We start from the raw sequence: 27,749 nt of genomic DNA, 5'->3' as shown, positions 1-27,749 counted from the left end.
TGTCAGTCAGAGATTAAGACTGCACACAGAGAGATGAGAGGGAAGGAGAGAGAGAGAGACCAAGAAGCCGGAGAGAGAGACATAAAGAGAAAAAAAAGAAAGGCGGAGGGAGAGCGAGAGAGCGAGCGGTAGACACCAAGATGTAGAGAGCAAGAGAGCGATTTAAAAATAGTGGCAGAAATCATGGCTGCTTCTCTCAACCCGCGCCACTTTAATTATGAGCGTTTGGATCAGGAGAAATTAAGACGCCGTCGCCGCAGTGCTTTAGAGCCAGAACATTGAAGAGCGCGATGACACCCCAACATACCAGCCGACCCGTCAAGCCTGCACTAACACAGCATTCCTCAAAGGAGGAAAGGGGAGAGAGGAGGCGAAAGGAGGAGGGGGAAGTAAGAGAAGGGGCAGAGGAGAGGGAATGATGTTTGACGTGGCGTCGGTTCGGCACACGCGAGGCCTTGAGGCTGAATCCCCCTGCTAAGACTGCAAATTACCGGTATTGACAGTCTGATTCCGAAAAATACAAACACATCGGTGGAAATGCCTTTGGAGAATTCCCTCTAAACTAAAATGAAACCCCATTCACTGAGAAGTGGACCACTTGGAGAGCAGCTTCAATCAAACATCATTCACTAAATGAAAAAGAGATCTGCACTCAGTCAGAAAACGTCCTAAAAGGAGTTCACCTGGGCTCCATTCGCATCCATTGGAGCGGAGCGGCAGTTTTAAAATGCAGTGACACTGGGGGGATTGGGGAGGAAAACAATGTAATCGGGCCACTTTGACTAAGGCCCTCATTTTCAACCTGGGGAATGGAGAGATGGACAGTGTGATAACAGGATTTTTCTCCCCACTGTTTCTCTTTCCCTCTCAACCTCTCCCTGACCCTACTCCCTCCCCCTCTTTCTCTGTCCATCCCTCCCTCCCTCTGTACAATTAGCTTGGGCAGTGTTAAGAGTGCATTAGCCACAGCCAGTAGGTTAAGGCAGCAGCAGCAGTCTCTCCTAAGCATGCTAACTCACACGGACGAGAGAAGGTAAGAGGGACTTGCATGTCGTGTGAGAGAAGGAAGACAATTGTGTGTTTCTGAGGGTGTGCGTGACCGAGCCAACGTGGGTATGACTGTGGTCCTGCATGGCTCACTTGGTGGAGGATGGTGCTTCCACCCCCAGGGTTATGGGTTTGATTCCCGGGGCCACCAATATGTAAAATGTATTCACACATCCTCTGAAGCCCCCACCTGTTGTTCATAACCATTTCTGGCATTTTCTACTAGAAACCTGCCTCCAGAAATAAAAGCATCTCCCCAGTGGGTGGGACACCTACTCCTGTTACCTGTTACACTGCTGCTTGGATTCCACCTGGCAATCTGTTCACCGCCTGCCCTGGCCTGTCTCACCATGTCTGGTACAGGTACCTCCACCACACTCATCCCTCTCTCTGTTCACCGTCTGCCCTGGCCTGTCTCACCATGTCTGGTACAGGTACCTCCACCACACTCATCCCTCTCTCTGTTCACCGTCTGCCCTGGCCTGTCTCACCATGTCTGGTACAGGTACCTCCACCACACTCACCTCTCTCTGTTCACCGTCTGCCCTGGTCTGTCTCCCCCTGTCTGGTACAGGTACCTCCACCACACTCACCTCTCTCTCTGTTCACCGTCTGCCCTGGTCTGTCTCCCCCTGTCTGAAACAGGTACCTCCACCACACTCACCCCTCTCTCTGTTCACCGCCTGCCCTGGCCTGTCTCACCATGTCTGGTACAGGTACCTCCACCACACTCACCTCTCTCTCTGTTCACCGTCTGCCCTGGTCTGTCTCCCCCTGTCTGGTACAGGTACCTCCACCACACTCACCCCTCTCTCTGTTCCCCATCTGCCCTGGCCTGTCTCACCATGTCTGGTACAGGTACCTCCACCACACTCACCCCTCTCTCTGTTCACCGTCTGCCCTGGTCTGTCTCCCCCTGTCTGGTACAGGTACCTCCACCACACTCATCCCTCTCTCTGTTCACCGTCTGCCCTGGCCTGTCTCACCATGTCTGGTACAGGTACCTCCACCACACTCATCCCTCTCTCTGTTCACCGCCTGCCCTGGTCTGTCTCCCCCTGTCTGGTACAGGTACCTCCACCACACTCATCCCTCTCTCTGTTCACCGTCTGCCCTGGCCTGTCTCACCATGTCTGGTACAGGTACCTCCACCACACTCACCCCTCTCTGTTCACCGTCTGTCCTGGCCTGTCTCCCCCTGTCTGGTACAGGTACCTCCATCACACTCACCCCTCTCTGTTCACCGTCTGCCCTGGCTTGTCTCCCCGTCTGGTACAGGTACCTCCATCACACTCACCCCTCTCTGTTCACCGTCTGCCCTGGTCTGTCTCCCCCTGTCTGGTACAGGTACCTCCACCACACTCACCCATCTCTGTTCACCGTCTGTCCTGGCTTGTCTCCCCTGTCTGGTACAGGTACCTCCATCACACTCACCCATCTCTGTTCACCGTCTGTCCTGGTCTGTCTCCCCCTGTCTGGTACAGGTACCTCCACCACACTCACCCCTCTCTGTTCACCGTCTGCCCTGGTCTGTCTCCCCCTGTCTGGTACAGGTACCTCCACCACACTCACCCATCTCTGTTCACCGTCTGTCCTGGCTCGTCTCCCCCTGTCTGGTACAGGTACCTCCACCACACTCACCCATCTCTGTTCACCGTCTGTCCTGGCTTGTCTCCCCCTGTCTGGTACAGGTACCTCCACCACACTCACCCATCTCTCCCGAGCTTTCGCTCGCCTCCAGCACTCACGCACTGTTGGGGCGAATTACTCTGAACTTACAATGGCCCCAAGTCGTTTTATATATATTTTTTCTTGTGCATTTTGCCATTTGCCTCGTGACTCCTACATATTTTGTTGACTACAAACTTTCTCTACCCAACCGTGGGACAGACTGTTTGTTCCCACACTAGGGACTCTCTACTGGTTACACAGACGTTTGGCCTCCCATCCTATTCTAACCACCTCTCGCCGGCTTTGTATTCATATTACCTGATGAAATTGCTGTACAATATGATCTTGTTACCATCTGATGCACATTCAAATGTCAGCTCAGGCAGAGCTCTCCCTGTACTATGCCGTGCCTTGATGTGCATGTACACCCCGGCCCACCTACTGTTGCTAGCCGCAATTCTGACTTGTGCTCTGATATCTGCTTCACTGATTTCTGCTCTCGTAAAAGCTTGGGTTTTCTGCATGTCAACACTAGAAGCTTATGACCTAAAAAGGATCCATTGAAAGTGTGGGTTCACAACGGCAATCCAGATGTGTTGTTCATTACTGAGACGTGGTTAAGGAAGAGTGTTTTGAATACTGATGTTAACGTTTCTGGTTATAACCTTTTTCAGCAAGACAGATCTTTTGGGGTCAAGCTCCTGAAACTTGACCCCAAAAAAACATCTGGGTAAGATGGTTTAGACCCTTTCTTCTTTAAGGTTGCTGCCCCTATCATCACCAAGCCTATATCCAACCGTTTTAACCCGTCTCTCCTTTCTGGGGAGGTTCCATTGCTTGGAAGGCGGCCACGGTTCGTCCTTTATTTAAAGGGGAGATCAAGCTGATCCTAACAGTGATAGGCCTATTTCTATTTTGCCCTGTTTATAAAAGTGTTGGGAAAACGTGTTAATAATCAACTGACTTGCTCTCTTGATGTCTATAGTATTCTCTCTGGTATGCAATCTGGTTTCTGCTCAGGTTATGGATGTGTCACTGTGACCTTAAAGGTCCTCAATGATGTCACCATTGCCCTTGATTCTAAGCAATGTTGTGCTGCTATTTTTATTGACATGGCCAAAACTTTTGATACAGTAACCATTTAATTTGCGTGGGCCAGCTAAGGAGTATTGGTGTCTCTGAGGGGTCTTTGAGAAAGGTAGTTAGCAAACCAAGCCAAAGAGTGCAGTTTATAAAGTCAGAACATCTGCTGTCTCAGCCACTGCCTGTCACCAAGGGAGTACCCCAAGGCTCAATTCTAGGCCCCAAGCTCTTCTCAATTTATATCAACAACATAGCTCAGGCAGTAGGAAGCTCTCTCATCCATTTATATGCAGATGATAGTCTTATACTCAGCTGGCCACTCCGGATTTTGTGTTAAATGCTCTACAACAAAGCTTTCTTAGTGTGCAACAAGCTTTCTCTACCCTTAACCTTGTTCTGAACACCTCCAAAACAAAGGCCATGTGGTTTGGTAAGAAGAATAACCCTCTTCCCACAGGTGTTATTACTACCTCTGAGGGTTTAGAGCTTGAGGTAGTCACCTCATACAAGTACTTGGGAGAATGGATAGACGGTGCACTGTCCTTCTCTCAGCATATATCAAATCTGCAGGCTAAAAATAAATCTAGACTTGGTTTCCTCTATCGTAATCGCTCCTCTTCCACCCTAGCTGCCAAACTAACCCTGATTCAGATGAGCATCCTACTAGATAACGGAGACATAATTTATAGATCGGCAGGTAAGGGAGTTCTCGAGCGGCTAGATGTTCTTTACCATTCAGCCATCAGATTCGCCATGCAGGCTCCTTATAGGACACATCACTGCACTCTATACTCCTCTGTAAACTGGGCATCTCTGTATACCCGTCGCAAGACCCACTGGTAGATGCGTATTTATAAAACCCTGTTAGGTCTCACTCCCCCCTATCTGAGATATCTGCTGCAGCCCTCATCCTCCACATACAACACCCGTTCTGCAGGTCCCCAAAGCACACACATCCATGGGTCGCTCCTCTTTTCAGTTCGCTGCAGCTAGCAATTGGAACGAGCTGCAACAAACACTCAAACTGGACAGTTTTATCTCAATCTCTTCATGCAAAGACTCAATCATGGACGCTCTTACGGACAGTTGTGGCTGCTTTGTGTGATGGATTGTTGTCTCTACCACCCTGTTATGTTGTCTTAGGTCTCTCTTTATGTAGTGTTGTGTCTGTTTTGTCCTACAATTATATTGTATTTATTTATTTTTAAAAAGTTATTCCAGGCCCCCGTAGGAGGCCTTTGGGTAGGACGTCATTGTAAATAAGATTTTGTTTAAATAAAGTATACATTTAAAAAAAAAAGTCGCTTTGAATAAAAGCTAAATGGCATATATTACTTATTATTAAATTGTGTTGAGTATAATATTGTGTGTATATGTTTGTGTGGGTGTTATGTATGTATGTGTGGGTGTTATGTATGTGTGTTCCTGTCAGCCAGAGCGGTCTGAGTACGACTGTGCCCCCATCACTAATACTCCTGCTAACCTCAATTCCACTTCCAAAGCTTTCAGTTGGGAATCTAGTGCAGCAATCTGGCTAGCTCAGCTCATCCTACACAGACTAGCCTTCTAGCTCCACACCAGCCAAAACATTTGGCCTCAAAGCTACATTTCCATGACAATTAGAGGGGCTCAAAGGCACATAGGATAAGCATGCCCCCTCAGAGCCCTTCAACAGGGTCCAACGGAGAGGAGAGTTACAGTAGGCTAGCTGTCCTTGGATTCAGAGCTAGCTTCAATGGGCTCCAGTTAATTCAGCAGCTTTCTGTTTAACATATCAATAAACGTTTGGATCTAGGATCAGCTTACCCGTGCCAAATTATACCCTTAATTATTAGTGGGGAAATACAAAACTGACCTTGAATCAGTTTGTAAAAGGGAGTATCTGGAGGGAGCGTGCAACAAGGCCACATTTGCCAGAGAGTATGAAAGGGGTTGGGAAGTCGGCCAATGAAAGGTTTTGGGTTTCAGAGAGAGTGGGGCATAAGAGGGTGGTTTTGAGGAGCCTAAATTATCACCTGTCTTCCCCGTCTCCCCTTCTTTCTGCTCTACCATTATTCAACTGAGACGTTTTATGGATTTGGTCAATTGATGGAGTGGAGGACCGAATCATCTCTCCACGGACCGTCAGAAAAGGATGTATGGCAGAAGGACATGAGGGGAGGGAAGACTAGGCCTCGGTTCACTGTTAACACAAACAACTCCTATCGTCAATTTAGAATGGCATTCACCAAGGGAAACTAGGCACCAGAGTTCCATAGATGAACCAAAATTGTCGACCTTCCACGCAACTCAGAGGGTGCGTTCGTAAATTCACTCTGGTTATCAACTCCGATTTCAGAGCACTTGTCCGAGTGTGCTAAAGCGCAGAATAACTGATGAATTTACAAACGTTAAACACCCGTTGAATATGGCCGGTGTCAGTAAACGTCGGCACAAAAGCGTCATTAAATTGCTGCCAGCAGCACAGTTAGAATCACCAACTCTAAATAACATGAAAACAGCCAAACCAGTTCTACTACAGTGAGTAAGATAGTCAGAGTGAGGTGTTCTCTCATTTGTGTCCAGAATTATCTAGCAAGCTAGCCAACGTTAGCTTGGATGCTTGACTGCCGTTGTGAGGTCAGAACGCTCGGATCAACCCTACTCAAACCTACATCCAGTGTAGTCTCTGAACCCTCAGAGAAAGACACGTTCTGAATTTGCGAAGGGACAATCTGACAACGCTCTGAATTTACGAATGCCCAGACCACACTCGGGCACTGCAGAGTGAATTTACGAACACAACCAGTCATCAAAAACCACACTAAAGAAAGCCAGGAGACAAAATGAAACTGGAGGTCGAATGTGATCCAATATGTCCGACCGCAAAACCAGCCAAACATGCAGTCGCAAGTAAAACCACTGAAATCAAAATGAATGTTGCGCTTACCTCTCTCTGTAGTACCAGCTCCTTGGTGAAGGCCATGGCCTCGTCGCTGAAGGGCTCAGCCACCTGCATGCCGCCGGGCATGTTCCTGGAGCCGCGCGGACACTCGATACCTGGCCAATGAGAAACACAGAACAAGGGTCAGCAAAACAGCCAATAAAAATAACTATGAGGTTAGACAACATTTAGACAGGTTAGAATGTTGCCGTCAAACAAGTTGAAGTTGCCCCCAACAACTGATACATGAGTCAAAATCGGACATTTATTTCAACCCCGTAACGACCCAGCTTTAGGACAGTTACGATACAACGATGCCACCATGACAGGTGAAGTGGCACTAGAGATTAGTGGAGCTGAGCATTATCATGGCAGCTAAATGGATAATTGGTAATCGCTGGTCAATCCTAAGTGTTTTCCCCCTCGGTGGTCATGTTGGGTTAACAGTTAACACCCTCTAAATTGCTGTGCTTCAATGACGGCAGCGTCATCCTTTGTTTGGCCGTCCCCTGGCGCTGACCTTGCTATTCATGACTATTAACTGCAGTGGGTCTTTTCACTGGGTAGTGGATTAAAAGAACAGCCTGGGGGAGGATGGGAGGGTTGGAGGGCAGGAGGGCTATAGGGGGGCTTGTTATAGGAAAGCTGTGAGGCGATGCATGCTTATCTCTTCCACTCAGAGTTGGCTGAGCGTGTGTGTTTGAAAGAGAATGTGTGTGTGTGTTTGAAAAGTTAATGTGTGAGCAAGTAGGGGTGGTGCGGTGAGGGGCAGTGTGGCGAAGGGCGGTGAGGCGCGGCGCGTGAGGCGAGGGGCGGCGCGGTGAGGCGAGGGGCGGAGCGGTGAGGCGAGGGGCGGAGCGGTGAGGCGAGGGGGCGGAGCGGTGAGGCGAGGCGGGGCGGAGCGGTGAGGCGAGGCGAGGGGCGGAGCGGTGAGGCGAGGCGTGGGGCAGCGCGTGTGTGCTAGGCTACACTATGCTGAGTGGGGAGGCGTGTGCTAGGCTAGACTCTGTATGCTGAGGCGTGTGCTAGGCTAGACTCTGTATGCTGAGGCGTGTGCTAGGCTAGACTCTGTATGCTGAGGCGTGTGCTAGGCTAGACTCTGTATGCTGAGGCGTGTGCTAGGCTAGACTCTGTATGCTGAGGCGTGTGCTAGGCTAGACTCTGTATGCTGAGGCGTGTGCTAGGCTAGACTCTGTATGCTGAGGCGTGTGCTAGGCTAGACTCTGTATGCTGAGGCGTGTGCTAGGCTAGACTCTGTATGCTGAGGCGTGTGCTAGGCTAGACTCTGTATGCTGAGGCGTGTGCTAGGCTAGACTCTGTATGCTGAGGCGTGTGCTAGGCTAGACTCTGTATGCTGAGGCGTGTGCTAGGCTAGACTCTGTATGCTGAGGCGTGTGCTAGGCTAGACTCTGTATGCTGAGGCGTGTGCTAGGCTAGACTCTGTATGCTGAGGCGTGTGCTAGGCTAGACTCTGTATGCTGAGGCGTGTGCTAGGCTAGACTCTGTATGCTGAGGCGTGTGCTAGGCTAGACTCTGTATGCTGAGGCGTGTGCTAGGCTAGACTCTGTATGCTGAGGCGTGTGCTAGGCTAGACTCTGTATGCTGAGGCGTGTGCTAGGCTAGACTCTGTATGCTGAGGCGTGTGCTAGGCTAGACTCTGTATGCTGAGGCGTGTGCTAGGCTAGACTCTGTATGCTGAGGCGTGTGCTAGGCTAGACTCTGTATGCTGAGGCGTGTGCTAGGCTAGACTCTGTATGCTGAGGCGTGTGCTAGGCTAGACTCTGTATGCTGAGGCGTGTGCTAGGCTAGACTCTGTATGCTGAGGCGTGTGCTAGGCTAGACTCTGTATGCTGAGGCGTGTGCTAGGCTAGACTCTGTATGCTGAGGCGTGTGCTAGGCTAGACTCTGTATGCTGAGGCGTGTGCTAGGCTAGACTCTGTATGCTGAGGCGTGTGCTAGGCTAGACTCTGTATGCTGAGGCGTGTGCTAGGCTAGACTCTGTATGCTGAGGCGTGTGCTAGGCTAGACTCTGTATACTGAGGCGTGTGCTAGGCTAGACTCTGTATGCTGAGGCGTGTGCTAGGCTAGACTCTGTATGCTGAGGCGTGTGCTAGGCTAGACTCTGTATGCTGAGGCGTGTGCTAGGCTAGACTCTGTATGCTGAGGCTAGACTCTGTATGCTAGGCTAGACTCTGCATGCTAGGCTAGACTCTGCATGCTAGGCTAGACTCTGTATGCTAGGCTAGACTCTGTATGCTGAGGCGTGTGCTAGGCTAGACTCTGTATGCTAGGCTAGACTCTGCATGCTAGGCTAGACTCTGTATGCTGAGGCGTGTGCTAGGCTAGACTCTGTATGCTGAGGCGTGTGCTAGGCTAGACTCTGTATGCTGAGGCGTGCGCTAGGCTAGACTCTGTATGCTGAGGCGTGCGCTAGGCTAGACTCTGTATGCTGAGGCGTGCGCTAGGCTAGACTCTGTATGCTGAGGCGTGCGCTAGGCTAGACTCTGTATGCTGAGGCGTGCGCTAGGCTAGACTCTGTATGCTGAGGCGTGCGCTAGGCTAGACTCTGTATGCTGAGGCGTGCGCTAGGCTAGACTCTGTATGCTGAGGCGTGCGCTAGGCTAGACTCTGTATGCTGAGGCGTGCGCTAGGCTAGACTCTGTATGCTGAGGCGTGCGCTAGGCTAGACTCTGTATGCTGAGGCGTGCGCTAGGCTAGACTCTGTATGCTGAGGCGTGCGCTAGGCTAGACTCTGTATGCTGAGGCGTGCGCTAGGCTAGACTCTGTATGCTGAGGCGTGCGCTAGGCTAGACTCTGTATGCTGAGGCGTGCGCTAGGCTAGACTCTGTATGCTGAGGCGTGCGCTAGGCTAGACTCTGTATGCTGAGGCGTGCGCTAGGCTAGACTCTGTATGCTGAGGCGTGCGCTAGGCTAGACTCTGTATGCTGAGGCGTGCGCTAGGCTAGACTCTGTATGCTGAGGCGTGCGCTAGGCTAGACTCTGTATGCTGAGGCGTGCGCTAGGCTAGACTCTGTATGCTGAGGCGTGCGCTAGGCTAGACTCTGTATGCTGAGGCGTGCGCTAGGCTAGACTCTGTATGCTGAGGCGTGCGCTAGGCTAGACTCTGTATGCTGAGGCGTGCGCTAGGGACTCTGTAGACTCTGTATGCTGAGGCGTGCGCTAGGCTAGACTCTGTATGCTGAGGCGTGCGCTAGGCTAGACTCTGTATGCTGAGGCGTGCGCTAGGCTAGACTCTGTATGCTGAGGCGTGCGCTAGGCTAGACTCTGTATGCTGAGGCGTGCGCTAGGCTAGACTCTGTATGCTGAGGCGTGCGCTAGGCTAGACTCTGTATGCTGAGGCGTGCGCTAGGCTAGACTCTGTATGCTGAGGCGTGCGCTAGGCTAGACTCTGTATGCTGAGGCGTGCGCTAGGCTAGACTCTGTATGCTGAGGCGTGCGCTAGGCTAGACTCTGTATGCTGAGGCGTGCGCTAGGCTAGACTCTGTATGCTGAGGCGTGCGCTAGGCTAGACTCTGTATGCTGAGGCGTGCGCTAGGCTAGACTCTGTATGCTGAGGATAGACTCTGTATGCTAGGCTAGACTCTGTATGCTGAGGCGTGTGCTAGGCTAGACTCTGAATGCTGAGGCTAGACTCTGTATGCTAGGCTAGACTCTGTATGCTGAGGCGTGTGCTAGGCTAGACTCTGTATGCTGAGGCGTGTGCTAGGCTAGACTCTGTATGCTGAGGCGTGTGCTAGGCTAGACTCTGTATGCTGAGGCGTGTGCTAGGCTAGACTCTGTATGCTAGGCTAGACTCTGTATGCTGAGGCGTGTGCTAGGCTAGACTCTGTATGCTAGGCTAGACTCTGTATGCTGAGGCGTGTGCTAGGCTAGACTCTGTATGCTGAGGCTAGACTCTGTATGCTAGGCTAGACTCTGTATGCTAGGCTAGACTCTGTATGCTAGGCTAGACTCTGTATGCTAGGCTAGACTCTGTATGCTAGGCTAGACTCTGTATGCTAGGCTAGACTCTGTATGCTAGGCTAGACTCTGTATGCTAGGCTAGACTCTGTATGCTAGGCTAGACTCTGTATGCTAGGCTAGACTCTGTATGCTAGGCTAGACTCTGTATGCTAGGCTAGACTCTGTATGCTAGGCTAGACTCTGTATGCTAGGCTAGACTCTGTATGCTAGGCTAGACTCTGTATGCTAGGCTAGACTCTGTATGCTAGGCTAGACTCTGTATGCTGAGGCGTGTGCTAGGCTAGACTCTGTATGCTGAGGCGTGTGCTAGGCTAGACTCTGTATGCTAGGCTAGACTCTGTATGCTGAGGCGTGTGCTAGGCTAGACTCTGTATGCTAGGCTAGACTCTGTATGCTGAGGCGTGTGCTAGGCTAGACTCTGTATGCTGAGGCGTGCGCTAGGCTAGACTCTGTATGCTGAGGCGTGCGCTAGGCTAGACTCTGTATGCTGAGGCGTGCGCTAGGCTAGACTCTGTATGCTGAGGCGTGCGCTAGGCTAGACTCTGTATGCTGAGGCGTGCGCTAGGCTAGACTGTATGCTGAGGCGTGCGCTAGGCTAGACTCTGTATGCTGAGGCGTGCGCTAGGCTAGACTCTGTATGCTGAGGCGTGCGCTAGGCTAGACTCTGTATGCTGAGGCGTGCGCTAGGCTAGACTCTGTATGCTGAGGCGTGCGCTAGGCTAGACTCTGTATGCTGAGGCGTGCGCTAGGCTAGACTCTGTATGCTGAGGCGTGCGCTAGGCTAGACTCTGTATGCTGAGGCGTGCGCTAGGCTAGACTCTGTATGCTGAGGCGTGCGCTAGGCTAGACTCTGTATGCTGAGGCGTGCGCTAGGCTAGACTCTGTATGCTGAGGCGTGCGCTAGGCTAGACTCTGTATGCTGAGGCGTGCGCTAGGCTAGACTCTGTATGCTGAGGCGTGCGCTAGGCTAGACTCTGTATGCTGAGGCGTGCGCTAGGCTAGACTCTGTATGCTGAGGCGTGCGCTAGGCTAGACTCTGTATGCTGAGGCGTGCGCTAGGCTAGACTCTGTATGCTGAGGCGTGCGCTAGGCTAGACTCTGTATGCTGAGGCGGGCGCTAGGCTAGACTCTGTATGCTGAGGCGGGCGCTAGGCTAGACTCTGTATGCTGAGGCGGGCGCTAGGCTAGACTCTGTATGCTGAGGCGGGCGCTAGGCTAGACTCTGTATGCTGAGGCGGGCGCTAGGCTAGACTCTGTATGCTGAGGCGGGCGCTAGGCTAGACTCTGTATGCTGAGGCGGGCGCTAGGCTAGACTCTGTATGCTGAGGCGGGCGCTAGGCTAGACTCTGTATGCTGAGGCGGGCGCTAGGCTAGACTCTGTATGCTGAGGCGGGCGCTAGGCTAGACTCTGTATGCTGAGGCGTGTGCTAGGCTAGACTCTGTATGCTGAGGCTAGACTCTGTATGCTAGGCTAGACTATGTATGCTAGGCTAGACTCTGTATGCTAGGCTAGACTCTGTATGCTAGGCTAGACTCTGTATGCTAGGCTAGACTCTGTATGCTGAGGCGTGCGCTAGGCTAGACTCTGTATGCTAGGCTAGACTCTGTATGCTAGGCTAGACTCTGTATGCTAGGCTAGACTCTGTATGCTGAGGCGTGCGCTAGGCTAGACTCTGTATGCTGAGGCGTGCGCTAGACTAGACTCTGTATGCTGAGGCGTGCGCTAGGCTAGACTCTGTATGCTGAGGCGTGCGCTAGGCTAGACTCTGTATGCTGAGGCGTGCGCTAGGCTAGACTCTGTATGCTGAGGCGTGCGCTAGGCTAGACTCTGTATGCTGAGGCGTGCGCTAGGCTAGACTCTGTATGCTGAGGCGTGCGCTAGGCTAGACTCTGTATGCTGAGGCGTGCGCTAGGCTAGACTCTGTATGCTGAGGCGTGCGCTAGGCTAGACTCTGTATGCTGAGGCGTGCGCTAGGCTAGACTGTATGCTGAGGCGTGCGCTAGGCTAGACTCTGTATGCTGAGGCGTGCGCTAGGCTAGACTCTGTATGCTGAGGCGTGCGCTAGGCTAGACTCTGTATGCTGAGGCGTGCGCTAGGCTAGACTCTGTATGCTGAGGCGTGCGCTAGGCTAGACTCTGTATGCTGAGGCGTGCGCTAGGCTAGACTCTGTATGCTGAGGCGTGCGCTAGGCTAGACTCTGTATGCTGAGGCGTGCGCTAGGCTAGACTCTGTATGCTGAGGCGTGCGCTAGGCTAGACTCTGTATGCTGAGGCGTGCGCTAGGCTAGACTCTGTATGCTGAGGCGTGCGCTAGGCTAGACTCTGTATGCTGAGGCGTGCGCTAGGCTAGACTCTGTATGCTGAGGCGTGCGCTAGGCTAGACTCTGTATGCTGAGGCGTGCGCTAGGCTAGACTCTGTATGCTGAGGCGTGCGCTAGGCTAGACTCTGTATGCTGAGGCGTGCGCTAGGCTAGACTCTGTATGCTGAGGCGTGCGCTAGGCTAGACTCTGTATGCTGAGGCGTGCGCTAGGCTAGACTCTGTATGCTGAGGCGTGCGCTAGGCTAGACTCTGTATGCTGAGGGGTGCGCTAGGCTAGACTCTGTATGCTGAGGCGGGCGCTAGGCTAGACTCTGTATGCTGAGGCGGGCGCTAGGCTAGACTCTGTATGCTGAGGCGGGCGCTAGGCTAGACTCTGTATGCTGAGGCGGGCGCTAGGCTAGACTCTGTATGCTGAGGCGGGCGCTAGGCTAGACTCTGTATGCTGAGGCGGGCGCTAGGCTAGACTCTGTATGCTGAGGCGGGCGCTAGGCTAGACTCTGTATGCTGAGGCGGGCGCTAGGCTAGACTCTGTATGCTGAGGCGGGTGCTAGGCTAGACTCTGTATGCTGAGGCGTGTGCTAGGCTAGACTCTGTATGCTGAGGCGTGTGCTAGGCTAGACTCTGTATGCTGAGGCGTGTGCTAGGCTAGACTCTGTATGCTGAGGCGTGTGCTAGGCTAGACTCTGTATGCTGAGGCGTGTGCTAGGCTAGACTCTGTATGCTGAGGCGTGTGCTAGGCTAGACTCTGTATGCTGAGGCGGGTGCTAGGCTAGACTCTGTATGCTGAGGCGGGTGCTAGGCTAGACTCTGTATGCTGAGGCGGGTGCTAGGCTAGACTCTGTATGCTGAGGCGGGTGCTAGGCTAGACTCTGTATGCTGAGGCGGGTGCTAGGCTAGACTCTGTATGCTGAGGCGTGTGCTAGGCTAGACTCTGTATGCTGAGGCGTGTGCTAGGCTAGACTCTGTATGCTGAGGCGTGTGCTAGGCTAGACTCTGTATGCTGAGGCGTGTGCTAGGCTAGACTGTATGCTGAGGCGTGTGCTAGGCTAGACTCTGTATGCTGAGTGGTGAGGTGTGGTGTGTCCTAGGCTAGACTGTATGCTGAGTGGTGTGGTGTGTTGTGTGCTAGGCTAGACTGTATGCTGAGTGGTGTGGTGTGTGCTAGGCTAGACTCTGTATGCTGAGTGGTGAGGTGTGTGCTAGGCTAGACTCTGTATTCTGAGTGCAGGGCCGATGCAGCTACTGTAGCTGGCGCTTGGCTAGGAACCTTTGATGTCTGGGATGATGCCTTCAGTGGAAAGCAACTTGAGCTTCAATCGAGACGCCACCTCTTTGTCTTCTCCTCACGTCAGGACTTCAAACACACACACACACACACACTTGAGTGAGCATGGTGCAGGGCTCTCCAACAAGCAAACAGCATTCCTCCTCTGTGGCTGCTGACAAGAACCCTCATATCTATGTAAACTAAGTCAACTTTGCAAACTACACACAAGCAAATCATACACACTCAACACCCATGAAAACTCCATCACACATTCACTCATTGTATCCCTCTATCCAATGCGTGCAGCATCTCTCTCACACACACACCTCCCCCTATCCTCTCTCCACCCTGTTGCATTGATTAAGCTGGGCGCTACACCCAACAACATTGTGCTAACAAAGCAACATCAGCCTCCTGTCCAAAAAGTCATCTTCTAGTAATCTGGAGGCTCCCGCCAATCCTGATTGATCTTTATGCTAACCACATCCGACATGATTGGACTAGAGAAGAGTAAGGGGAAAAGGTGGACCGGGGGTCAAGTTTGTGATGATTGGGTCCTCATTTTGGCACTGACTGACTAACCAGCGCGCAAACACACAACCACACACATTTCCTAGCAATGCTATGTTAGCAAAACTTCCCACACACAAGGACACACTGACAATTCTCATCTCACCCCTCCTCTAACAAAACAAAAACATATTTTCTGTTGAACCCGCGGCATGGCGAGAGCCACAGAGGATGAAGACTCAATTACCTCTTAATAGCCAGTAAATAGTCCCTAGATTAGCATTTAAATTGCCCAGTGTGCGTTCCGCCCCGGCTCCAAGGAGGAAGGAAAAAGTCATTTCAGTCCGGGAGCATCCCCAGTATTTTTAGACATGTTTTGGCCTGGGATTGACCGAGTGAGTGGCTGGGCCAGTACTGTATAAGACCGAGAGAGGGGTAGAGAAAGCCAAGCTTTAAGTAAACTGCTTTCACTAAGGGATGTCCTTCTCTCTAGGACAGAGGGTGAGGATGGGAGAGACACAGGGGCACCATAGGGACAATAAAATCCTGGATCTGCATTTTTCAATGTGGATCAAATCCAAACTAACACAACTGTTTCAATTAAACGTATCAACTAATCACCAAGCTTTTGATTAGCTGAGGCAGGTGGAATTGCTGGGCTAGCCTATGGGGCCAGACCCTTTACCCAGCCCCCGTATGGACACACACACACACAAACAGCTCTGCTCAGTAGTGCTGGCTAGCCACGTGCATAAGATGTAATGTTTTAAAATCGGTGATCCCGATGAGCGATGCGCTGGATGAAATACGGCCCTTCCCCGTCCCAGCCTCCTCTGCCCAATCCTCCCTCACACACACACACACAAACGTACACAGTCATTTACACACACTTTCTCAAAAGACGCACACACACAGGTGCCCTGGAATAGCTGCTCTACAAATCACCTATGGCCAGAGCATATGTGCTACTGAGAACTGTGGTTCAGACAGCTCCATGTTTTATGCAAGCAGACAACTTCACTCCTGTGATGAAAACACTCAGACAATCATTCCCTCTCTCTCCCTTCCCCTCTAAATCTTTAATTCCCTCCCACCCGCTCTTTTAATCACTTTCTACATCTCTCCTTGCCCTCTTCTTTCCTTTCAATCACTTGTTCCCTCCCTTCGTCCTCCCCCTACATCCCTCTCTACTTCCCCCTCTCTTCCTTCTACCTATAACCCCTTCTCTCCCACTCTTCTTCAATTGCAAGTCACAAACAGTGAAGTGAGAGGACGGTCAGAGGCTTTGAAATTGCATTAGGGCTTTTAAATTTGCCTTTAAATGGGCATTGAGAAAAAGTGAGATTGGATTAGCGAGGAAGAGGAGGTGGGGGTTGCTTTGCTACACATAGGCTATATAAAGTACAGGCTACCTGTCGACTTCCCGCGACAATGTTGCAAAGAGCAGCAGCTAACTAAAGGGGCTGTGTAGCTCCAACCCAATTATTCAACGCCTAGTTTCACATTTTGTTAACTACTTGTCCAAGATATCGGTTACATGGAAAAAAAGACTTAGAAACACACAAAAGCAGACACTTTTGACAAAAAAACACGAAAATGTTGCCTCTACCTGCAGCTGCTGCTAGCAACAAAAATGGTGGAGAAGAACAGCCTGGTGACCCAGTTCTAAAGTAGATTCGCAAAATGAACAAAAATATCTAAGAGAAAATTGCAAAAGAGGGCAAGGATGTGGCTGAAATACAACATACAGTGAGCGTACTGAAAACAAAAGTGGACACACTCCACAACCAAGTTACAAATGCCGAAGAGAGGATATCAACATTGGAGGACAAGAACACCCGCCTAAACCACACTGTTGAAAGAAATTGAGATCGAAAATCTGGAAGAACGAGTACAATACCAGGAAAGTTAGTCACAGAAACACACTTCGGATCAGAGGGGTTCCCGAAATCCACATAAATACGGTGGTGTAAGAAAGACCTTTTCCTCTAGTTGAGGACACACTGGAGGATGTTATTATTTATTTGACCTTTCTTTAACTAGGCAGTTAATAACAAATTCTTATTTTCAATGACGGCCTAGGAACAGTGGGTTAACTGCCTGTTCAGGGGCAGAACGACAGATTTGTACCTTGTCAGCTCGGGGGTTTGAACTTGCAACCTTTCGGCTGCTAGTCTAACCACTAGGCTACCCTGCCGTTAACATGACCATTGGGAAAACCCAACACGACACTGCGCCCAGGACCAGCCCCACGTGACCCCTGGCCTATCCTAGTGAAATTCTTACCATTCACCGACAAGGAGAAGGTCCGGATCAAAGCAAAATAACTTAGGACTTTTCACTGGAAAGGGACAAAGGTGGAGTTTCCCTGACTTTTCCAAGGAGGTTCAGGACAAGAGAAATGCGTTCATAGGAGGTGAGAGACGTACATGAAATGGGGACTGAAATACTCCTTGCACTACCCTGCAGTGTTCTGGGTTACTGTGAGGGGATCACTAGGTTGTTTTACAGACCCAAAGGAGGCAAAGAAGAGTGTCGCAGACTTTAACGAGGCCAAACCATCTGAGTAGTGTGGTAGGCTATGGACGATACACATGGCTGCAGTGGCTCATCACGAATGGACTACCATTTTTGTCTAAGGAGAACTTCCTATGTTGTGAATAACATTCTCATTGAGTGTTTATGCATAGAATATTACAGTGTTCTTTGAAAAACAGGTACATGTCTGGGAAGCTTTTACATCATACATATGTGGAGCAATAATACAATGATCAGTTACTATTAACAAACAAGATGAACAGAAAATTGATGAACTTGAAACAGAGCTCAAAATGCTGGAGGGGGAATATTGGTCCAATCCAAACAACATTTCTCTGGTAAACTTGACGAAAACCAAATACGGGCTGAAAATTCCCTGTACAGGTTGAAGCAGAGATGGTATGAATCAGGAGAAAATGCAGGAAAACCGTTGGCCAGTCAATGGAAATCTAGAGAAACAGATCGGCAAATAGGTGGAATCAGAAAAAAGACAGGCAAGCTGATTACCAATCATAAAGAAACAATATAATTTGAGAATTCTATCAGGAACGTTCTACTTCAGACAGTCCTTTAGATATGCACAAAGCAGAGGCATTCTTTCAGAATCTGAATCTTCCTAAACTAAAAGAGGAAGACAGGAACTGGATCGACTGTCCAATTACAAAAGGTTTGCAGAGCAGCAAAGCCCAGAAATATTGAAAACATTGAACACATCGATTGACACAGGTGAGCTCCCACCTTTTATAAGTGATGCAGCAAACATCCTAATCCCCAAAAAGGGAAAGGATCCCCATGAGTGAGGGAGCTACCTTCCAATTTCCTTAATATATTGTGATGGAAAATAGTTTACAAAACTTCTGGCTATGAGGGTGAATCATATCATTAAGAAAATCATAAATCCAGAAAACCAGGTGGGATTAGTGAAAGGCAGAACTTCATCTGACAATCTATTGCATGTCATCTGGAAGGCAAAATATCTGGATACTTCAGTGGCAGCCTTATCCCTAGACGCAGAGAAAGCCTTTGATATGGTGGGCTGGAACTACCTGCATTATACTATAAATACATTTGGATAGGGCTTTCAGAATATTATTAAACTTCTGTACAATGACCCCAAATCCATAGTAGTCACTAACGGACTACGATCATCTCCATTTTCAGTAGGACGAGGCACGAAACAAGGTGACTGTCTCTCTCGCCCCTCCTATTTATTATAGCATTAGAACCATTAGCCGAAGCCATTAGGCTGCATCAGTCAATAAAAGGGGTTAATATGGGAGGTAGAGAGAATAAACTACTGCTTTATGCAGACGACATATTACTAATAATGTCAGGCTCCCAACATATGGCCTTTACTGGACTTAATAAATGCATTTTCAGAGACATCAGGCTATAAAGTCAACTGGACCAAATCTGAAGTAATGCCGCTATCAAAACATTGTCTGAGAAATGACTTCCTCAGCTGGGGGTTTCAATGGGTCCTTAAAAACTTGTACCTGGGGATCGCTTTAAATCCTGGTCTAGAGAAGATGATTTCTGAAAACCAACTACTGAACAAAATTCAAGTCCAGTTTAAGAGCTAGGATAAACTACAAATCTTATTATGGTGTAGGATACAGGTTATAAAGATGGTCATTAGCATGTTGCCACTGTCCATACCTTTATATCGAGAAGGAAAGTGATTACGGAGTTTGTTTGGGCCGGTAAAAGGGCCAGGATGGAACTAGAGAGATTACAGGAAACGACTGACAAGGGAGGATTAAACTAGAGAGATTAAAGGAAACGACTGACACGGGAGGATTAAACTAGAGAGATTACAGGAAATGACTGACAAGGGAGGATTAAACTAGAGAGATTACAGGAAACGACTGACACGGGAGGATTAAACTAGAGAGATTACAGGAAACGACTGACAAGGGAGGATTAAAGCTCCCCGACATGCAATTATATCAAGAAGCCTTTGTAGCTGCCCAAATAGGCTCTCTTTACGGAGAACTCTAAATAGGCCAATTTGGGTGGACATGGAGGAAGAAGTTAATGCCCCATTCGGAACATCAAATTATTTGAGCTAACAAAACGTGGGACTGCAGAATCCAATAATGTCTCGTACTAAAAAATATATGGAGTCAGATACATGAGAGAGAAATCTTCACCTTTCCTGACAAACTCTGCTTCGTTATGGAACAACCCGACATTGAAAACAGGGGGACACATGGTTTTCTGGAAAGGTTGGTATAGAAAAGGGGGATAAAGAACATTGGTTGTCTATATCAAGAAAACTTGTTCACCTCTTGAATAACTACGGTCCAAGTATAATTTACAGAAACAAGGCTTTTGGAGGCATCTCCAGCTTAGAGATTGTATGTTTAAGGTAGGACAGAGTAACAACAAATTCCCTGTACATTCGATAAGTGTTAAGATAGAAATCCTTTTCAAATGACTTTTGGAGTGGAGAAATGGAATATAATAGTACAACAGATGCTCCTCCCTATGAGAGATGCCCAGTCCAAACTGATTCAATTGAAAGTGTTCAATAGGATTTATAGGACTCATCTGAGGTTTAACAGAATAGGTTTGATAGAATCCAGTCTATGCTGGAGATGTCAGTTTTTATTTTATTTTATTTATTTCACCTTTATTTAACCAGGTAGGCAAGTTGAGAACAAGTTCTCATTTACAATTGCGACCTGGCCAAGATAAAGCAAAGCAGTTCGACAGATACAACGACACAGAGTTACACATGGAGTAAAACAAACATACAGTCGATAATACAGTAGAAACAAGTCTATATACGACGTGAGCAAATGAGGTGAGATAAGGGAGGTAAAGGCAAAAAAAGGCCATGGTGGCAAAGTAAATACAATATAGCAAGTACAACACTGGAATGGTAGATTTGCAATGGAAGAATGTGCAAAGTAGAAATAAAAATAATGGGGTGCAAAGGAGCAAAATAAATAAATTAAATACAGTTGGGAAAGAGGTAGTTGTTTGGGCTAAATTATAGGTGGGCTATGTACAGGTGCAGTAATCTGTGAGCTGCTCTGACAGTTGGTGCTTAAAGCTAGTGAGGGAGATAAGTGTTTCCAGTTTCAGAGATTTTTGTAGTTTGTTCCAGTCATTGGCAGCAGAGAACTGGAAGGAGAGGCGGCCAAAGAAAGAATTGGTTTTGGGGGTGACTAGAGAGATATACCTGCTGGAGCGTGTGCTACAGGTGGGAGATGCTATGGTGACCAGCGAGCTGAGATAAGGGGGGACTTTACCTAGCAGGGTCTTGTAGATGACATGGAGCCAGTGGGTTTGGCGACGAGTATGAAGCGAGGGCCAGCCAACGAGAGCGTACAGGTCGTAATGGTGGGTAGTATATGGGGCTTTGGTGACAAAACGGATTGCACTGTGATAGACTGCATCCAATTTGGTGAGTAGGGTATTGGAGGCTATTTTGTAAATGACATCCCCAAAGTCGAGGATTGGTGGAATGGTCAGTTTTACAAGGGTATGTTTGGCAGCATGAGTGAAGGATGCTTTGTTGCGAAATAGGAAGCCAATTCTAGATTTAACTTTGGATTGGAGATGTTTGATATGGGTCTGGAAGGAGAGTTTACAGTCTAACCAGACACCTAAGTATTTGTAGTTGTCCACGTATTCTAAGTCAGAGCCGTCCAGAGTAGTGATGTTGGACAGGCGGGTAGGTGCAGGTAGCGATCGGTTGAAGAGCATGCATTTAGTTTTACTTGTATTTAAGAGCAATTGGAGGCCACGGAAGGAGAGTTGTATGGCATTGAAGCTTGCCTGGAGGATTGTTAAAAGTGTCCAAAGATGGGCCAGAAGTATACAGAATGGTGTCGTCTGCGTAGAGGTGGATCAGAGACTCACCAGCAGCAAGAGCGACCTCATTGATGTATACAGAGAAGAGAGTCGGTCCAAGAATTGAACCCTGTGGCACCCCCATAGAGACTGCCAGAGGTCCGGACAGCAGACCCTCCGATTTGACACACTGAACTCTATCAGAGAAGTAGTTGGTGAACCAGGCGAAGCAATCATTTGAGAAACCAAGGCTGTCGAGTCTGCCGATGAGGATGTGGTGATTGACAGAGTCGAAATCCTTGGCCAGATCAATGAATACGGCTGCACAGTAATGTTTCTTATCGATGGCGGTTAAGATATCGTTTAGGACCTTGAGCGTGGCTGAGGTGCACCCATGACCAGCTCTGAAACCAGATTGCATAGCAGAGAAGGTATGGTGAGATTCGAAATGGTCGGTAATCGGTTTGTTGACTTGGCTTTCGAAGACCTTAGAAAGGCACGGTAGGATAGATATAGGTCTGTAGCAGTTTGGGTCAAGAGTGTCCCCCCCTTTGAAGAGGGGGATGACCGCAGCTGCTTTCCAATCTTTGGGATTCTCAGACGACACGAAAGGGAGGTTGAACAGGCTAGTAATAGGGGTGGCAACAATTTCGGCAGATAATTTTAGAAAGAAAGGGTCCAGATTGTCTAAACCGGCTGATTTGTTGGGGTCCAGATTTTGCAGCTCTTTCAGAACATCAGCTGAACGGATTTGGGAGAAGGAGAAATGGGGAAGGCTTGGGTGAGTTGCTGTGGGGGCTGCAGTGCTGTTGACCGGGGTAGGAGTAGCCAGGTGGAAAGCATGGCCAGCCGTAGAAAAATGCTTATTGAAATTCTCAATTATGGTGGATTTATCAGTGGTGACAGTGTTTCCTGGTTCTAAATTTCTTGAATGGGGCATGTTTATTTAAGATGGTTAGGAAGGCATTTAAAAAAAATATCCAGGCATCCTCTACTGATGGGATGAGATCAATATCCTTCCAGGATACCCCGGCCAGGTCGATTAGAAAGGCCTGCTCGCTGAAGTGTTTCAGGGAGCGTTTGACAGTGAAGAGTGGAGGTCGTTTGACCGCTGACCCATTACGGATGCAGGCAATGAGGCAGTGATCACTGAGATCTTGGTTGAAGACAGCAGAGGTGTATTTAGAGGGCAAGTTGGTTAGGATGATATGAGGGTGCCCGTGTTTAAGGCTTTGGGGAGGTACCTGGTAGGTTCATTGATAATTTGTGTGAGATTGAGGGCATCAAGTTTAGATTGTAGGATGGCTGGGGTGTTAAGCATGTGCCAGTTTAGGTCGCCTAGCAGCACGAGCTCTGAAGATAGATGGAGGGCAATCAGTTCACATATGGTGTCCAGAGCACAGCTAGGGGCAGAGGGTGGTCTATAGCAGGCGGCAACGGTGAGAGACTTGTTTTTAGAGAGGTGGATTTTTAAAAGTAGAAGTTCAAATTGTTTGGGTACAGACCTGGATAGTAGGACAGAACTCTGCAGGCTATCTTTGCAGTAGATTGCAACACCGCCCCCTTTGGCAGTTCTATCTTATCTGAAAATGTTGTAGTTTGGGATAAAAATTTCAGATTTTTTTTCTTCCTAAACCAGGATTCAGACACAGCTAGAACATCCGGGTTGGCAGAGTGTGCTAAAGCAGTGAATAGAACAAACTTAGGGAGGAGGCTTCTAATGTTAACATGCATGAAGCCAAGGCTATTATGGTTACAGAAGTCGTCAAAAGAGAGTGCCTGGGGAATAGGAGTGGAGCTAGGCACTGCAGGGCCTGGATTCACCTCTACATCGCCAGAGGAACAGAGGAGGAGTAGAATAAGGGTGCGTACAGGTGACATGAAAGCAGGAAGCACCAGTGACTAGATCAAAAACAAAGTGGTCAGATGAAGCAGATGCTAAGCTACAGTTTTGCAGCACAGACTGGAATATGTTCCAGGATTCCTCCAACGGCATTGAGGAGTACACCACATCTGTCATTGGCTTCATCAATAAATGCATCGATGACGTCGTCCACGTAGTGCCCGTACGTACATACCCCAACCAGAAACTATGGATTACAGGCAGCATCCGCACTGAGCGAAAGGCAAGAGCTGCCGCTTTCAAGGAGTGGGATTCTAACCCGGAAGCTTATAAGAAATCCCGCTATGCCCGCCGACGAACCATCAAACAGGAAAAGCGTCAATACAGGACTAAGATCGAGTCATACTACACCAGCTGTGACGCTCGCCGGATGTGGCAGGGCCTGCAAACCATTACAGACTACAAAGGGAAGCACAGCCGAGAGCTGCCCAGTGACACAAGCCTATCGGACGAGCTAAATTACCTCTATGCGCGCTTCGAGGCAAATAACACTGAAACATGCATGAGAGCACCACCTGTACCGGAAGACTGTGATCACGCTCTCCACAGCCGATGTGAGTAAGACCTTTAGACAGGTCAACATTCACAAGGCCGCAAGGCCAGACAGATTATCAGGACGTGTACTGAGAGCATGCGCTGACGAACTAGCAAGTGTCTTCACTGACATTTTCAACCTCTCCCTGTCCGAGTCTGTAATACCAACATGTTTTAAGCAGACCACCATAGTGACTGTGCCCAAGACAACTAAGGTAACCTGCCTAAACGACTACCGACACATAGCACTCACGTCTGTAGCCATGAAGTGCTTTGAAAAGCTGGTCATGGCTCACATCAACACCATCATCCCAGAAACCCTAGACCCACTTCAATTTGCAAACAGATCCACAGATGATGCAGTCTCTATTGCACTCCACACTGCCCTTTCCCACCTGGACAAAAGGAACACCTATGCGAGAATGCTATTCATTGACTACAGCTCAGCGTTCAACACCATATTGATGAGCTTTGTCAAATGGGACCCTAAGCTGAACATCTAGTCAAATGGCTTCCCAGACTACTCAACTAACCGGCACATTGCTAGGAGGGAGGCAGGTGAGGAATGGCACGGAGGGGCTAGGAGGCAGGGGCTGTATGGCACGGAAGGGGCTAGGAGGCATGTATGGCACGGAGCTAGGAGGCATGTATGGCTAGGAGCTGGGAGGCATGCATGGCTAGGAGGCTGGGAGGCTGGTATGGCAGGTATGGCACGGGGCTAGGAGGCAGGTAGCTGGGAGGCTGGTATGGCACGATGCTAGGAGCTGGGAGGCTGGTAGGATGGCACGATGCTAGGAGCTGGGAGGCTGGTATGGCTGGGAGGCGATGCTAGGAGCTGGGAGGCTGGTATGGCACGATGCTAGGAGCTGGGAGGCTGGTATGGCATGGAGCTAGGAGGCTGGTATAACATGGAGCTGGGAGGGCTGAGGCTGGTATAAGATGGAGCTGGGAGAGGTGAGGCTGGTATAACATGGAGCTGGGAGGGCTGAGGCTGGTATAACATGGAGCTGGGAGGGCTGAGGCTGGTATAACATGGAGCTGGGAGGGCTGAGGCTGGTATAACATGGAGCTGGGAGAGGTGAGGCTGGTATAACATGGAGCTGGGAGAGGTGAGGCTGGTATAACATGCAATTTAAATGTTTGAATATGAAATTATTTGTGAGGGGATGAAATGTGATTTTAGCTTGTAAAATGTGAGAATTGGGTTTTCATGAGTGACTCAGTGGCCCGCTCACGTGAAGAGACATTGGTTATAAACTATGAAACACGCCCTCCTCTCCCTTCCTATATAAAGCCTTGACGACAATATAACTTCCTGTTCCGGGTACATTAGGATGACGATCCGATGTCAGAAGGGTTCAGATAATAACTACAGAATGAATGGTATGAACTTTGAACTCTTATTCGCTACAGAAGTGATACCTCCTAGCTGTTGAGTTAGCAACAGCAGCTGCAAACGTGGGCTAGGAAAGAACAGACAGAGTATAACGTCTACCAGACATCGATGTTACTACAACGTATCCAATTTACCACCAGAGACATTCTTCCGAGGACAGGAAGATCTGTTGGCCAACACGACCAGCATCTACGACTAACCTACTGAAGAGTAAATATTTATTGCATTTTCCTTTTCCAAATGGGCGGTGATTTAGAATGCATAAGATTCTGTATTTACGATAGAGACATCGCTTCTCCCTTTGTTCTTCAGTCTTCCCGCTCTTTCACTCAAACCCAGCCCCCTTTTCTTTGTGTAACCAGCCGTCATATCTGTTCCATCCGCCAGGGACGTTTTCCTTTATGACATAATTTGTAATCAAGGTATGATTCATTCTGTGTGATTAGTTAGGTATTTTGTATTGCTGATTCACCTTGTTAGCCAGGGTTCGTGAAGATAACCAAGAATTTACAACTTTCAGATGAGACTGAAATAAGGTGACAATTAATATTGACTGCTATTGATGTAAATATTACTAGGTCTTTAAGAGTTTCTTTGGAAGATAACTGCTCTATAAATATTATTTTGTGGTGCCCCGACTTTCTAGTTAATTACATTTACATGAATAGCGCAATCAGGTAATATTAATTACAGATAAAGGATTTTATAGAATAGCATGTCATATCACTTAATCTGGCATAGCCAAAGACACGACAGAGGGCTGAGGCTGGTATGAGCTGGGAGGGCTGAGGCTGGTATGAGCTGGGAGAGGTGAGGCTGGTATGAGCTGGGAGAGGTGAGGCTGGTATGAGCTGGGAGAGGTGAGGCTGGTATGAGCTGGGAGAGGTGAGGCTGGTATGAGCTGGGAGAGGTGAGGCTGGTATGAGCTGGGAGAGGTGAGGCTGGTATGAGCTGAGGTGAGGCTGGTATGAGCTGGGAGAGGTGAGGCTGGTATGAGCTGGGAGAGGTGAGGCTGGTATAACATGGAGCTGGGAAGGCTGAGCACGGCGGGGGGGTAAATGCACCACACGGAGCCGCTTCCTGCTGGACGAGTCATCCCTCCTCCCTCTCCATGCTCCTCAGATCTCTCATCTAGGGATCATTACCCTAGACCAAGGATGGTTGCCTATGATGGGGATGAAGGCCACAAAAAATCTGGGCTCATGAGGGGCCGGAGTGGTTTGCAGGTCTGTTTTCCCACACATGCAGTCAGAGCCTGACGTAGCCTTTTGAGGGCTCTAAACAAAATGTTTTTTTAGTGTACTCCCTATAGACAGCAAAGAGCAAAAATGTACGTTTAGAGTTCATTTCCTGCCATTCTACACATTTTGCCATGAGGCAGAAATATTTTACCTTTATTTAACCAGGCAAGTCAGTTAAGAACAAATTATTATTTTCAATGATGACCTAGGAACAGTGGGTTAACTGCCTTTTCAGGGGCAGAACAACAGATTTGTACCTTGCCAGCTTGGGGATATGAACTTGCAACCTTTCGGCTACTAGTCCAACGCTCTAACCACTAGGCTAGCCTGCCGCCCCATGAGGCAGAAATAAATGTTTTTAATATGATATCTGAGTGACTGACTAACAAAATCAATGGGGGCCCCTCGGTTGGTAATTTGATCATGATTCCTACAAATTTAGATCGCTGGCAGCTAGACTAACTTAACTCCCCAAAAATATTTTTGCTGACATGCGCTAATTGAGTGACTGTCAGTCAAATCAATCAAAATGTATTCATAAAGCCCTTTTTACATCAGCAATTGTCACAAAGCGCTTATACAGAAACCAGGCCTATACTCCAAAGACCAGGAAATACAGATTAGAAGCACCAGGGCTAGGAAAAACTCTGGAACCTATGAAGAAACTTAGAGGAACCAGGCCTCTTCTGGCTGTGCCGGGTGGAGATAAGAGTACATGGACATTAACTGACATAAGAGGAAAAACTGCAGGGCCTCCTGAGTGGCGCAGCGTCACAGTTAGGGGAGGGTTTGGCCGGGGGGCTTTACTTGGCACCTCACGCTCTAGAGACTCATTGTGGCAGGCCAGGCACCTGCAGGCTGACCTCGTCGTTTGCTGATCTTTGTTTCCTCCGACACATTGGTGTGGATGGCTTCCGGGTTAAACAAGCGGGTGTTAAGAAGCGCGGTTTGGCAGGTTATGTTTCGGGAGAAGCACGACTCGACCTTCGTCTCCCGACCCCGTTGAGGAGTTGCAGCGATGAGACAAGATCGAATTTGGGGAGAAGGGGGGGTAAAATACAACAACAAATGATTTAAAAAATATAAATACAAAAAAAAAAATTCTGATGCACAAACAAATTGCATCTTGTGTATTCTACTATTCTAACCATCAACAGTAAGTTGAGACCCTGAGTGGTGGAGGGGAATTGATCCGCTGGCCTACAAAAGGGGGTCAGCAGTTGCCCATCCCTGACCTAGAGAAACCCTTATTGCACAAAAGCATATCAGCGTCATGTAATCTGTAATCCATGCGTCTTGTCTGATCGCATCTCAGTGTTCTCCAACCCTCACTGCCTGAGACCTGTCCGGATGGTGTGGAGTTCTGACAAAACAGTCAGTCAGAATAGGGGGGGTTTGGTCATAGATGTTGAACTAGTGATATCACGTTTCACATATTCTTATTCCATCTCGATGGATGTGACTGACTGTAGCCACATACAGGTGAGCCAGACGAGAGGAGTTGAGGTACAACAGGGCAGTGTAAAT

At 48.9% G+C, this 27,749-nt stretch overlaps 1 protein-coding gene across 1 annotated transcript in view; it reads right to left on the bottom strand.

The window, feature by feature from the left end:
• The window catches only part of snd1 (staphylococcal nuclease and tudor domain containing 1), a gene marked incomplete at its 5' end in the record, with an annotated part of 285,561 nt that overhangs the window by 234,085 nt on the left and 23,727 nt on the right, over window positions 1–27,749 (bottom strand). Inside the window, 1 exon segment of the mRNA XM_042297858.1 lies at window positions 6,731–6,840. Within this exon segment, the coding sequence (XP_042153792.1) occupies window positions 6,731–6,840 (110 nt within the window).

Source organism: Oncorhynchus tshawytscha, linkage group LG15 (assembly GCF_018296145.1).
Source record: "Oncorhynchus tshawytscha isolate Ot180627B linkage group LG15, Otsh_v2.0, whole genome shotgun sequence".
Lineage (NCBI taxonomy): Eukaryota > Metazoa > Chordata > Actinopteri > Salmoniformes > Salmonidae > Oncorhynchus > Oncorhynchus tshawytscha.
Note: the sequence above shows the minus strand (reverse complement) of the source record. Positions and strands in the feature narration are given on the sequence as shown.